The sequence below is a fragment of the Schistocerca nitens genome, chromosome 1, assembly GCF_023898315.1.
Source record: "Schistocerca nitens isolate TAMUIC-IGC-003100 chromosome 1, iqSchNite1.1, whole genome shotgun sequence".
Taxonomy (NCBI): Eukaryota; Metazoa; Arthropoda; class Insecta; order Orthoptera; family Acrididae; genus Schistocerca; species Schistocerca nitens.
The window spans coordinates 1099343100-1099356785 of NC_064614.1; the positions used below are offsets into that span (position 1 = coordinate 1099343100).

The 13686-nt window shown below is 44.4% G+C and overlaps 1 protein-coding gene across 1 annotated transcript in view; it reads left to right on the top strand.

Moving 5' to 3' along the window:
• LOC126230763 (uncharacterized) overlaps positions 1-13686 on the top strand; it is a 436134-nt gene that overhangs the window by 43797 nt on the left and 378651 nt on the right. The window contains exons 3-4 of the mRNA XM_049942407.1: positions 1189-1346; positions 2197-2325. Of these exons, the coding sequence (XP_049798364.1) occupies positions 1189-1346; positions 2197-2325 (287 nt within the window). The remainder of the gene's footprint in view (positions 1-1188; positions 1347-2196; positions 2326-13686) is intronic.

Here is a 13686-nt window from a genome sequence, read left to right on the forward strand (position 1 = left end):
GCCAGGCAATTTCAGAAACCAAAAGACACGGTTTATCCTAGGTTACTTCAACTGCCACAGCATAAACTGGTGATACCACGAAACTGATGGCAATGGCCAAATGCTAGAAGAATGGATCCAACTGAATAACTTCTTTCTCCTACACGACTCAAAGCTGCCTTACTCCTTCATGAGCAAAATCTGGAAAAGAGGCTACAGCCCTGACAAGTGCTTTGTTAGCAGGAACATCCAAGACAGATGTGTTATAAATGTACACTACTGGCCATTAAAATTGCTGCACCACGCAGATGACGTGCTACAGACGCGAAATTTAACCGACAGGAAGAAGATGCTGTGATATTCAAATGATTAGCTTTTATCATCTGCATTTCTTCTTGGTGTAGCAATTTTAATGGCCAGTAGTGTACTTTAGTAGTAATAATTAAACGAAAAGATACGTTTTGACACGCTAGACCGAGGTAATCCCTCCATCTTCAATCACAGCACTCAATAATTTTACAAGATTATTCAGATGATGCAGCTCCTCAAGAAAGGTATGCTCGAGGAACCATCTGTTGTTCGTGTCACACTCCACTTTGTGATGTCATGCATGTAATAAACTTCGCTCAACTGCGATATGAAGTGTGGGCAAAAATCTTACCGCTCCCAGAGCCAGAAATGTTGGTCTGTGCTTTGGTCAGTTTCGTCAATTGCCTTCTTTCCGGCATCACACATAAGACTAGAACCCCTTCTCTTGGTCCTGTACCTGTTCTGAAATTTCGTTTTATTTTTACTTTTACTACATTCAATATTAGTTTGAAGCCGTGGGATAAAACAACTGGAATATATTACAGCATTCGTGTTCTGATAATTAATTCAGATTACATTTCAACTGCCCGAAATTCAAACCAAACGAATCAATAAGAATTGACAAATGTGACACATGCTACGAAGGCTGTCGTACCAAAACAGTATGTCTGTTTTTACCGACATGATCTTCGATAGTACGTCACAGCTAAATATCATTCCGTGAGAGTCTGAAATGTCAGCAGTCGACCAAGTGTTGACCAACTGAATTTTCGTCAAATGAAGTTTAACACAGCCAATGGGGAATGCCATCTATTTCTGGCGGTCTCATTGGACGCGTACGAAGACAGTTCTGTCATTGCTGCTTGTGTGCTTCATATCATGGCTTTTTGTGTTTTGCAGGTATCAAAGTGATTCTAGACTTCGTTCCGAACCACACCAGTGACGAGCACGAGTGGTTCGTAGCTTCGAGCGATCCAACACACGAGAACCACGAAGTCTACAAAGACTATTACGTGTGGCTTGATGGCAAGGGCAACGGATCGGTGCCAAATAACTGGGTGAGTTACATGTCAGCTGGCCTACAACGTTCAGATTCTTACTTTTCTTAAAACAAGCAATGAACGTGCAATTTGTGTCATCAATTTTACGTTTTTGGGAATGTGAAACTTTCATTAATTTTTACTTTCATAGAATTACTCTAACAATAATTTGTTTTATAGTTAAGAAACATGGAATTGTGCTTTTGCAACTGGGTTACGGCTGCTGTCGTACAGAATGGTTCCCGGAAAGCCGCTGCATACTCGACAGGAATCAGCAGAAAGCCGTGCAGCTAGGTATAGGCGCCTTAGGTCTCACTGACAAATGAACTATTACTCGAAACCGTGCAAGACCATTTACCAATATGAATAAAGTGCTTCGCAATAAATTCCTCCACAGACGTTCAGACGCCTCATTGAAAGTGTCCCCAGCCGCGTTCGAACCATCATAAAGGTGCAGGATGGACACACCACAAAGTAATGTCCACTAACGTGTCTGAATACTTTTGAGCAAAGATTTTCTCAGTTCACTACACATATTAGTTATTTGAAAATAAACACTATAACGTGATTTTGTGCGACACCGCCTTTGTTTTTGTCTCAGCGGTTCTCTGAGACGGTGAAATTGTTTAAAAATTTGTAGAGAGGCTGATAGATAGTGCGAGGTTGGTAGAAAGGAGAATCAATGGCTGAACCTGTGAAGCGTGTTGACTCACTCATCGAAAAGGGGAGAGTTTGAGCCCAGACCCACTTGCAATAGCAATCTGTGACATATTTTTTAACCGGCACTTGTCCCGCTTGGGTGTAAGGAATTTCACCCTCAAAGTTAATCGAATGTTTCACATTAATGGAGTTGCTTGTTTCGTTGCAGAAAAACATGTTCGACGAGGGAAGCGCTTGGAAGTGGAGCCCGACGAGAGAGATGTACTACTTGCACCAGTTCCACGAGAAGCAGCCAGATCTGGACTACAGGAACCCAAATGTCCTCAGGGCCATGCAGGTAAGCAACGGGTGATGATGTCCAGTGTGTTTGGCAAGGCCGTACTTAACAAGTGTGCAGAATGCAACACTCCTTCCTTCTGCGAACAACACTGCTCAGTAATATCATCATTCTCGTTGCGATGCACGCTGTTTGCCTCTCTGACACAATTACCTCGCGGATGGTATACTCAAATTCATCTCTCCCACTACTACATCCATTTAACTGTCATAATACAAATCGTATGTGCCTTTTCATCAGCTGTATTGGCTTAATTGTTCTTCGCTCCGCTGGTAATGATTTGGGCCCTATTGAGAATCTTATTGTACACAGAAAACCCCAAAACCAACCAGTGTCCCGTCTTCTCAGCAACACTTGCCTCGGGGGAGCTTACATCTGCTCAGAATACGAACTCCGCACCTTGCACAAAGCTATCCGTTGCGGTGACCCGGTACACTTTTGGTTTGCAGAAGCCTTCTGTTTAATATTACGGCCCACGCGCGGTACTCATCTATACAGTTTTCAATAAAGTATGGACTTAAGTCTCCCGTGGTTCTTCTCCACCACAGTCTATATCTCTCCGCTTCTGGGTATTTATGAGAATAACTGATGTGCGAAATCTTCTCAGATCTGGTTTCACCTTCTTTTTAATGACACGTAGAAACGTTCTCCTGAAGTAGTAGTTTGACCATTCTAAATATCTTACGTTCACCGAATGCTGTGAGTTTTCTGTTACCTTTGCTCCTGTTAATTACGAATAGGTTCAATCTTCTTCGTCTTCTTCCTTAGCGTTTGTCCCGCGCGTTGGCGGGATCGGCTGCTTTGCCTCGTTGTCGCCACTTCTTGCGACCTTGTACCTGATCAGAGTGAAGGTCTGAGATCATGAGGTCTTCATGCAGGGTATCAAGCCATCGCTGCCTTGGTCGTCCTCCTGCCGTTTCCCATTTACATTTAGGTTAAAACTAGTCTTTGCCACTGTTGTCTCGTCTGCTCTAAGGAAATATCAGTACCAACGTAGGCGTCTTTCTCTCATTTTTTCTACTATTGGTGCATCACCGTGTAGCCTACGAACTTCATTATTTGTGACGTGGTCATGCAATGTTAATGCCGATGTCCACCTAAGGAATTTCGTCTCCATAACAGCAACTCTTTGCTCTACTTCCTTTGCTGAAGGCCAGAATTCAGCCCCATACAGTGCAACTAGACGGATTATCGATCGGTACACTTTTGATTTGAGTCTGTTTGGAATTTTCTTGTACTCCAGTAACGGAACGCCATTTTAGCCACGCGCTGCTAAGGCGGTTGAACATTTTTGCACTGTTATTTCCATCGGCAGCAGTTGTCGAGCCCAGGTACTTTAAAGTCATTGCTGTTGGGAGGTCAACACCGTTGATTCTGATGGTTACAGAGTCATTTAAATATCTGTAAAGGTAATATGTTTTCAACACATCGAGCCGTAGTCCTACATCTGCGAGGCGGTCATTCCAGGCTTTGACGTCAAGTTGTGGATCATTCTTATCTTCAGTGGCCAGTAGCACATCATCAGCGTACAGTAACGACCAGGGTGGGGTCTTCTGCAGGTTTCTCGTGACGGTATCCATGGCAGTGATAAATAGGAGCGGTGAGAGAGCAGATCCCTGATGAACTCCCACGGAAATAAGGAAGTCGTCAGATAGTCCGGCAGCTGACTGTATCTGGCTCTTCCGGTACTGGGGCTGACCCACCTAACGTGCTCTTCAGGTACTCTATGCTCTCGCAGGGCAACCAAAATTAACTCGTGTGGGACTCGGTAAAAGGCCTTTTCGAAGTCGAGAAAGGCAAAGTGTAGATGTTTTGACTTCTCACGAAGTAGTAACTACGAACAGGTTCAATAATTCTTTAAAATCATAGTAGGGCCGTTAAACCGCGTAGAAGAAAAAGGAATGCATCAGAAAATTAATGCAAGTAGTTGTTGAAGCGTAAAATTGTGAGCGTTCCACTAGAAACAATAATGCGTTGCGTCAGCAATCGATAATACACAAGTTCTGTTTAACTGAATTGCTCCGTAATACTCCCGTATATTAATTCTGACAGATTCACCGCTAGAACTTCTTCTACGCGTTCCACTGCAGAATGTGATATTCGTTATTCTTCTCAGTTCTTCCATGTTAATAGGCTTCATACCAGCTTTGGACATTAATAATTTATCACTAGCCATCTATATACACTACTAACCTTTAAAATTGCTACACCAGGACGAAAGGCAGATGATAAACGGTTATTCATTGGACAAATATATTATACTAGAATTGACATGTGATTACATTTTCACGGAATTTGGGTGCATAGATCCTGAGAAATGAGTACCCAAACAGAGTTCGGATGGCGTGTACAGGTACAGCTGCCCAGGCAGCTTCAACACGATACCACAGTTCATCAAGAGTAGTGACTGGCGTATTGTGACGAGTCAGTTGCTCGGCCACCATTGACCAGACATTTTCAGTTGGTGAGAGATCTGGAGAACGTGCTGGCCAGGGCAGCAGTCGAACATTTTCTGTATCCAGAAAGACCCGTACAGGACCTGCAACATGGGGTCGTGCATTATCTTGCTAAAATGTAGGGTTTCGCAGGGATCGAATGAAGGGTAGAGCCACGGGTCGTAACACATCTGAAATGTAACGTCCTCTGTTCAAAGTGCCGTCACTGCGAATAAGAGGTAACTGAGACGTGTAACCAATGGCACCCCATATTATCACGCCGGGTGATACGCCAGTGTGGCGATGACGAATACACGCTTCCAATGAGCGTTCACCACGATGTTGCCAAACACGGATGCGACCATCATGATGTAAACAGAACCTGGAATCATCCGAAAAAATGACGTTTTGCCATTCGTGCACCCAGGTTCGTCGTTGAGTACACCATCGCAAGCGCTCCTTTCTGTGATGTAGCGTCAAGGGTAACCGCAGCCATTGTCTCCGAGCTGATAGTCCATCCTGCTGCAAACGTCGTCGAACTGTTCGTGCAGATGGTCGTTGTCTTGCAAACGTCCCCATCTGTTGACTCGACGTGGCTGCACGATCCGTTACAGCGATGCGGATGAGATACCTGTCATCTCGACTGCTAGTGATACGAGGCCGTTGGGATCCAGCACGGTGTTCCGTATTACCCTCCTGAACCCACCGATTCCATATTCTGCTAACAGTCAGTGGATCTCGACCAACGCTAGCAGCAATGTCGCGATTCGATAAACTGCAATCGCGATGGGCTACAATCCGACCTTTATCAAAGTCGCAAACGTGATGGTACGCATTCTTCCTTCTTACACGAGGCATCACGACAACGTTTCACCAGGAAACACCAGTCAAGTGCTGTTTGTGTATGAGAAATCGGTTGGAAACTTTCTTCATGTCAGCACGTTGTAGGTGTCGCCACCTGCGCCAACCTTGTGTAAATGCTCTGAAAAGCTAATCATTTGCATATCACACATCTTCTTCCTGTCGGAAGCACGTCATCTTCGTGGCGTAGCAATTTTAATGGCCAGTAGTGTATGTTATGATTTCTTGCAACTTGATATACGAATAATCTTCTAAGATCAAATGGTTTGCGTAAAGCTAGTTTTAATTCTAAATTGAATCATTAACGGACTTATTTTTACGGACCTGATTCCTGGTTATGACTTTTAAAGACAATAATTATCACTGTTTACAATGTTACTATCACGACTAAATCGCTTCTTTTAAGGTAGTAATGTCACTTTCCAAGGATGAGTACACCCAACAATATTATTTGAAGTTTGTAATAGTTTGAAAATTGGTATTTTCTCACCAATGGCTTTTGAATATTATTGCCTGCTCAGAATAAATTCGATAACTGAAGAAATTCCTTGTGAGATGAGTCACTAACAGACATCTGACATATTAATCACTTTTCAGTAAACTGAACAATTACTTCTTTTATTTTCGTTGTAGAGATACTACTCAACTCCAAAGAGGTATTCGACACAAGTTTTTTTTAATCACACACTGATAGCTGTTATATAGATTATTACACATGAAAAATCTTTTCAAGACTGATATTGTTATTAATAGACGGCGTACTGTTTCTGGCCAATGTTCCCTAGTTGTTCTCTCCGCCGCGAACTTCTAGCATCAATCGTACAGTGACCCATACTGACGATTGCTGCGTTCGTAAAACACCACCAGATCACATTGCCGCAACTTGCCCTTGCGACATGATATCGGCAAAAAGAAAAAGACATTTTAGAATACACATTACATACAACAGACGTTAATGAACATTCAGTGCTTTTTACTTACCTGGTGTCGCTCAAGCGGAATGTAAGAAAATTGCTGGTTCTTAAAATCAGCAGCACTTCACCTTTCCGCCAATCCCTGAACTCTGAAAAAATTAGCAGACTTCTCATTTTCTCTTGACCGCTTTCCACAAGACATCAGGAAATCATGCTGCAGGAGTGTAGCAAAGTTAAGCTGAAGACTGTAACTGCATTATTATGACAGAACATATGAGAAGGTAAATTATTATCTTAAATACGCTGTCAGAAGGATACGAGAAAATTTTTAACGGAAAGAGATCGAATTATAGCGAGCTGCAATGGATAGTTCAAATGTGTGTGAAATTTTATGGGACTTACCTGCTAAGGTGATCAGTCCGCAAGCTTACACACTACTTAACCTAAATTATCCTAAGGACAAACACACACACCCATGCCCGAGGGAGGACTCGAACCTCCACGTGACCAGCCGCACAGTCTATGACTGCAGCGCCTCAGACCGCTCGGCTAATCTCACGCGACTGCAATGGACAGTGTTTCACTTCAGAACGAACGTATATTTAAGCTTCGTTTAGAAGCGCTCAGCACGTACACCAAGTTCGCTCATTACTCGGCAGCTGCTTGGCAGTGGACGAGCGAGGAGCTCGTGCCTCGAGTCCAAGGGTTCATGACCGCGGTGACTGGAGCACAGCTGTAGCAGAAGGGTATTGATGTTGTGTAATGATCAATTTAATGCAATGGAAATTAGGTGAGTGACAAGTACACGTTTAATGAACACATCATTTCAGCATGAATAATGTTTTCGTCGTCCAGCTCAGTAGCTGAGTGCACAGAACGGTTGCCTGCAATGCAGAGAACACGTCTTCAGTTTCCGGTTCTGCCAGGAAAGGGTTGCACCCAGCCTTATCAGGCCAATTAAGGAACTACTTGATTCTGAATCAGCGGTCCAAGGTTTGCAGAGCGTACAACGGCTGGGAGAGCAATATGCTGGTCTATGCTCTCCATACCTCATCCGCATGACGCCACGTGGCAGAGTGTGACATGGTGGCAGGTCGGCGGCGCGCGGTTCTCTGCGTCTGATGGTGGAGTTAGTTTTTACCTTTCGCATTCTCACCTTCATATTTTCTTACCTTCTTGTTTAGAAACATCGCAGCATCAGAAAACAGCCATACTTTGGTTCGTTAACCATGCACCAAACAGCAGAAGTTTATGTGTTAAATAATACTCAGTTTCCAAAGTTGTTTTACATCTGTTCGATGAAAAAAGTTATATTCTTCAAGAAGTGACAAACGGGTAATGCTTCGCTTCCTTCTCTTGGCACTCAACGTAGCCAACAGTACCACCAGTATCCATTTTAGTTATTATTTGGAGTTAAAAATAACATGAATAACTATCTCTCCTAGCAAATACTGTTCATATCTCTTTCTCATCCCTCTAAAAAAATAACGAGAGAAGTTTTTCGAAACTAGAGGGCAAGAAAAAATCAAAGACGAATATACGCTGCCGGCCGGGGTGGCCGAGCGGTTCTAGGCGCTACAGTCTGGAACCACGCGACCGCTACGGTCGCATGTTCAAATCCTGCCTCGGGCATGGGTGTGTGTGATATCCTTAGGTTAGTAAGGTTTAAGTAGTTCTAAGTTCTCGGGGCTGATGACTATAGAAGTTAAGTCCCATAGTGCTCAGTGCCATTTGAACCATTTGAATATACGCTGATTATGGGCAATTTGTTCGGTAAATAAGAAACAGTATTCAAACTTTCGATGAAATGAAATGAAAGATTTTTTTCTAAATGTGCTATAAAAATTAACTTTTCATTCCAGTTTCAGTGTTAACTCGCCTACAAAGCGACATCTGGCGATATTCGCAAACCTTCATCGATAGTTGAGCTTCTTAACTTTATACAGAATAGAGAAATCTTAAGTGAAGTAGAACGATTTCCGAAAGTAATAAATCAGTTTTTTATAATTTCAGGATGTCGCTGTGCAGAAACTTACAAGAGATGTGAAAATAAACTCAGGCATTCACATCTCAAATTGTTCTAAGAGTGAACAAGGAAAACTTCAGGGAACTCTGATAATATTGCCTTGCCCACATCATTCATCTGCATTAAATGGTGGAAATTTTTAATAAAATTAAACAACTAGGAATTTGGAAGACTTATAGAAGCCATGTGGTGCGTTTATGCGCCGGCCGCGGTGGTCTAGCGGTTCTAGGCGCTCAGTCCGGAACCGCGAGACTGCTACGGTCGCAGGTTCGAATCCTGCCTCGGGCATGGATGTGTGTGATGTCCTTAGGTTAGATAGGTTTAAGTAGTTCTAAGTTCTAGGGGAGTGATGACCGCAGATGTTCCCATAGTGCTCAGAGCCATGTGAACCATTTTTTTGCGTTTATGCTGCCACCTCGCTGCTCACCTCTCGCTGGCATGGCCCAGAAATGATCAAACAAACCCACTACGTCTTTCTACCCTGGCTTATTCTGGGTTTGAGTAGCAGAATATACGTCTTGCCTGTTTAATTTCATAGACTGACCTCCTTCGTCTTCGTAACCCCATGGCAAACAGCTTTTGTGGTGCATTTATGCTGCTATGTTTCTGCTCACATCTCGCCATCGTGGTCTGGCAACGATGAAACAAATCCACTGAAGCCTTAGGGTGCGTTGATGTTGCCATCTTGCTGCTCACCGCTCGCTGGCATCGCCCAGAAATGATGAAACGAACCCACCAAGTCTTACCGACGCGTTAAAGCTGCCCCATCGCTGATCGCCCCCACTGCTCAGTACGATCGCCGTCAGGCGATGGTATCGAGCTGGTTTGTGTTTCGTGCTGCTACCATCGCCGCCTGTCCTGAAACTTGAGCTGTGATTGGCTGATTCGAGGTCACTCCAGCAGTGCCGTGTTTGACTGCTCCTAGTCGTGCCGCTTCTCACTCAGCGTACATCCACTACCACTTCATCTACATCCATATTCTGCAAACTACTGTGAAGTGCATGGCATAGGGCACTTCCCATTGTACCATATATTAAGGTATGGTGCAAGGGAAAATGTCTTCTTACGTGCCACTGAGTGAACTGCAATTAGATTAATTTTATCTTCACAGTCACTGCAAGAGCTACAGACAACTGTAGTATATTCCTAGGTTTCTCACTTAACACTGGTACTTGAAGCCTTCTATGCAGTCCTTCGAGAGATATTTTGTCTCCGATTCCCCAATATCCTACCAATAAAACCCACCATACACAGATAGTAATGTTGTGCTGACAATTGGCGATTTTAAACAGGCACTTATTCCAGCTTTTGTTGGTCACAAAAGCTGTCTGGGACCAGAGGCACACTGAACATCATAACCACTCTGTCGAGGATAATATTAGATGTGATTAAGTTTGGAAATTTATTCCTCTGTTTTACGTAATATATGGTTTTCTTTTTTTATTGGAATATTAGCACAAAAATCTACAAGTGACAGGTGTAGTGCATGAAATAGATATGGCTAAAAAATAATGAAATCTTGTCTCAGAGTAAGTAGGTCTACAAATCCCTACTCAACAAAAATACGCTAGTAACTTTTGATCGAATCTTCATGTCTTAAACTACATTGGTTCAGTAATATGTAAACAGGAAAATTTGTTATGAGATTTGTAACTCTCTAAAAAAGTGATCCTGATATTTTTTGAGCTGTTGTTAGAACTGTTGAAAATAAATGCATGTACCTCTTCTTGTTTCTCGTTGTCAGTAACTATAGTTCGACACGAGTAAACCATTATTACTGTCGTCGTACGTTGTGTAGAACTTAGTTTTGGCTTTACACACTGCAAGTAATCCATTCAACAAGCGATGTGAACAGCTGAAGGGTATAGATTCCCACCCGAAAGCGAGAAGCTGCGCAAGCAGCGAGCAACGATGTGGCAATAGCAGGGCTGCAAAGTAACGTATCAAGGCTCTTGGTGAGCAGCGCAGGATGTGGTGTGCCAGTAAAGAGGAGCAAGCTGCTAGCAGCGAGGCTGCAGCGTAAACATAGCCTTACCGGCGCATTTAAGCTACACCATCGCTGTCTTGCTTGCTGCTTGTTACTTTCCTCGCCAGTTGGTTTGTGTTTGGAGCAGAGACCATCGCTGGCCATCCTGAGACGAGATCTGTGATTGGCTGCTTCAGTGGCACTGTAGCAGCGCCGTTGCTTAGAGAACTACCCCTCATACACACAGTTTCTCTCGCACCATGCACCTACATTGACATTCATACTTCTTAAGCCACAATGAGTGTACAGCAGAGGGTGCTTTCCATTGCATCACATATTAAGATTTTTTCCTGTTTCATTAGAGTATGGATCATTGGTAAAATGACTGCTTAAGTGTCCCTCTACAAGGTGCAACAAGTTAATTATTGTCTTCATGATCCCAGCAAGAGTGATACATAGGGAGCTACCGTATATTCCTCACTTAATAATGGTATTTGAAACTCTGTAAGTAATCTTTGGCGACATGATTACCATCTATCTTCAAACATGTTCCACGTCAGCTTTTTCTAAATGTTCAGATGCCCGAGGGAGGACTCGAACCTCCGCTGGGACCAGCCGAGCTTTTTCTACATTTCCATGATGTCCTCCTGTGGGTCAAATAAGCATGCGACCATTGGTGCTGCCCTTCGTTGTATAATAGGTCCAATATCAGCTGATACTTGTATTTGGTATGAATACCACACAGTTGAGCAATATCCTAAAGTGGTTCACCTGAGCATTTTCCAAGTAATTCTTTTGTATTAACGAGAGAGAATTTCAAGTGATGATTTTACACAGGCACTTATTGAAAACATTTTTGGATGCTAAGCATTATGGAACCTGAGGCATGCACATCATCACAACTGCTTACTGATGGATAACATTTAAATTCCTTTCAAGCTAATTCGGGTGGATTCTTCATATATTTAACTATTTCTGGCTCAGTAAAACTTACAGTGGAAAATTTGTCATGAAAAAAGTGAACTTCATATTTCTGAGCTGTTAGAAATGATGAAAGTATCTGTATTCTGGACAGTCTACATTCAAAGAAGGATACATACATACCTCTTCTTCTTTCTCTTTGTCAATAACTACATTTTTGGCGTGAACGATCACTATTACGGTCGTTATACATAGTCTTTGCTTCGTTCTGCAAGTAATCCACTCAACTACACTCCTGGAAATTGAAATAAGAACACCGTGAATTCATTGTCCCAGGAAGGGGAAACTTTATTGACACATTCCTGGGGTCAGATACATCACATGATCACACTGACAGAACCACAGGCACATAGACACAGGCAACAGAGCATGCACAATGTCGGCACTAGTACAGTGTATATCCACCTTTCGCAGCAATGCAGGCTGCTATTCTCCCATGGAGACGATCGTAGAGATGCTGGATGTAGTCCTGTGGAACGGCTTGCCATGCCATTTCCACCTGGCGCCTCAGTTGGACCAGCGTTCGTGCTGGACGTGCAGACCGCGTGAGACGACGCTTCATCCAGTCCCAAACATGCTCAATGGGGGACAGATCCGGAGATCTTGCTGGCCAGGGTAGTTGACTTACACCTTCTAGAGCACGTTGGGTGGCACGGGATACATGCGGACGTGCATTGTCCTGTTGGAACAGCAAGTTCCCTTGCCGGTCTAGGAATGGTAGAACGATGGGTTCGATGACGGTTTGGATGTACCGTGCACTATTCAGTGTCCCCTCGACGATCACCAGTGGTGTACGGCCAGTGTAGGAGATCGCTCCCCACACCATGATGCCGGGTGTTGGCCCAGTGTGCCTCGGTCGTATGCAGTCCTGATTGTGGCGCTCACCTGCACGGCGCCAAACACGCATACGACCATCATTGGCACCAAGGCAGAAGCGACTCTCATCGCTGAAGACGACACGTCTCCATTCGTCCCTCCATTCACGCCTGTCGCGACACCACTGGAGGCGGGCTGCTCGATGTTGGGGCGTGAGCGGAAGACGGCCTAACGGTGTGCGGGACTGTAGCCCAGCTTCATGGAGACGGTTGCGAATGGTCCTCGCCGATACCCCAGGAGCAACAGTGTCCCTAATTTGCTGGGAAGTGGCGATGCGGTCCCCTACGGCACTGCGTAGGATCCTACGGTCTTGGCGTGCATCCGTGCGTGGCTGCGGTCCGGTCCCAGGTCGACGGGCACGTGCACCTTCCGCCGACCACTGACGACAACATCGATGTACTGTGGAGACCTCACGCCCCACGTGTTGAGCAATTCGGCGGTACGTCCACCCGGCCTCCCGCATTCCCACTATACGCCCTCGCTCAAAGTCCGTCAACTGCACATACGGTTCACGTCCACGCTGTCGCGGCATGCTACCAGTGTTAAAGACTGCGATGGAGCTCTGTATGCCACGGCAAACTGGCTGACACTGACGGCGGCGGTGCACAAATGCTGCGCAACTAGCGCCATTCGACGGCCAACACCGCGGTTCCTGGTGTGTCCGCTGTGCCGTGCGTGTGATCATTGCTTGTACAGCCCTCTCGCAGTGTCCGGAGCAAGTATGGTGGGTCTGACACACCGGTGTCAATGTGTTCTTTTTTCCATTTCCAGGAGTGTAGCTATGTGGACAACTGCAGGATAAAGGTTCGTGGCTAAAAGCGAGATGCCTGCATGATCAGTGAGCAGCGATGTGCCAGCAGCGAGGTTGCAAAGTAACGAGTCGAGGCTCCAAGTGAGCAACGTGAGCGGTGATGTACCAGCGGCGAGCAGCGAAGTGCAATTAGCGAGGCTGCAGTATAAAAGTACCCCAGGCTCTTTGCATCAGCTCCTACCCCACTACAAAAAGGCTCAGATTATCGCTAACGACAAAATTTAAGCTTTCGAAAAAAAAGGTTTAAAAATATTCATTACGTCCATTTAACCACTATGCCACTGCAAAATTTGTACCTGGTCAGTACTTGCCTTTCTTTGGTTTTTTGACAGTTTATGATGCAGAATCAGAGCCTATATTATTTAGCCAACTGTAATTCCCTTTTTATATTCTTCTCAAATTACAAAAATGTTAATTTTAGAGTAAGACGAGTCAAACAAGGAGTTAAAACGAGAATCCAAGCCCTCACACACATTTGTTGTTTTTCAAAG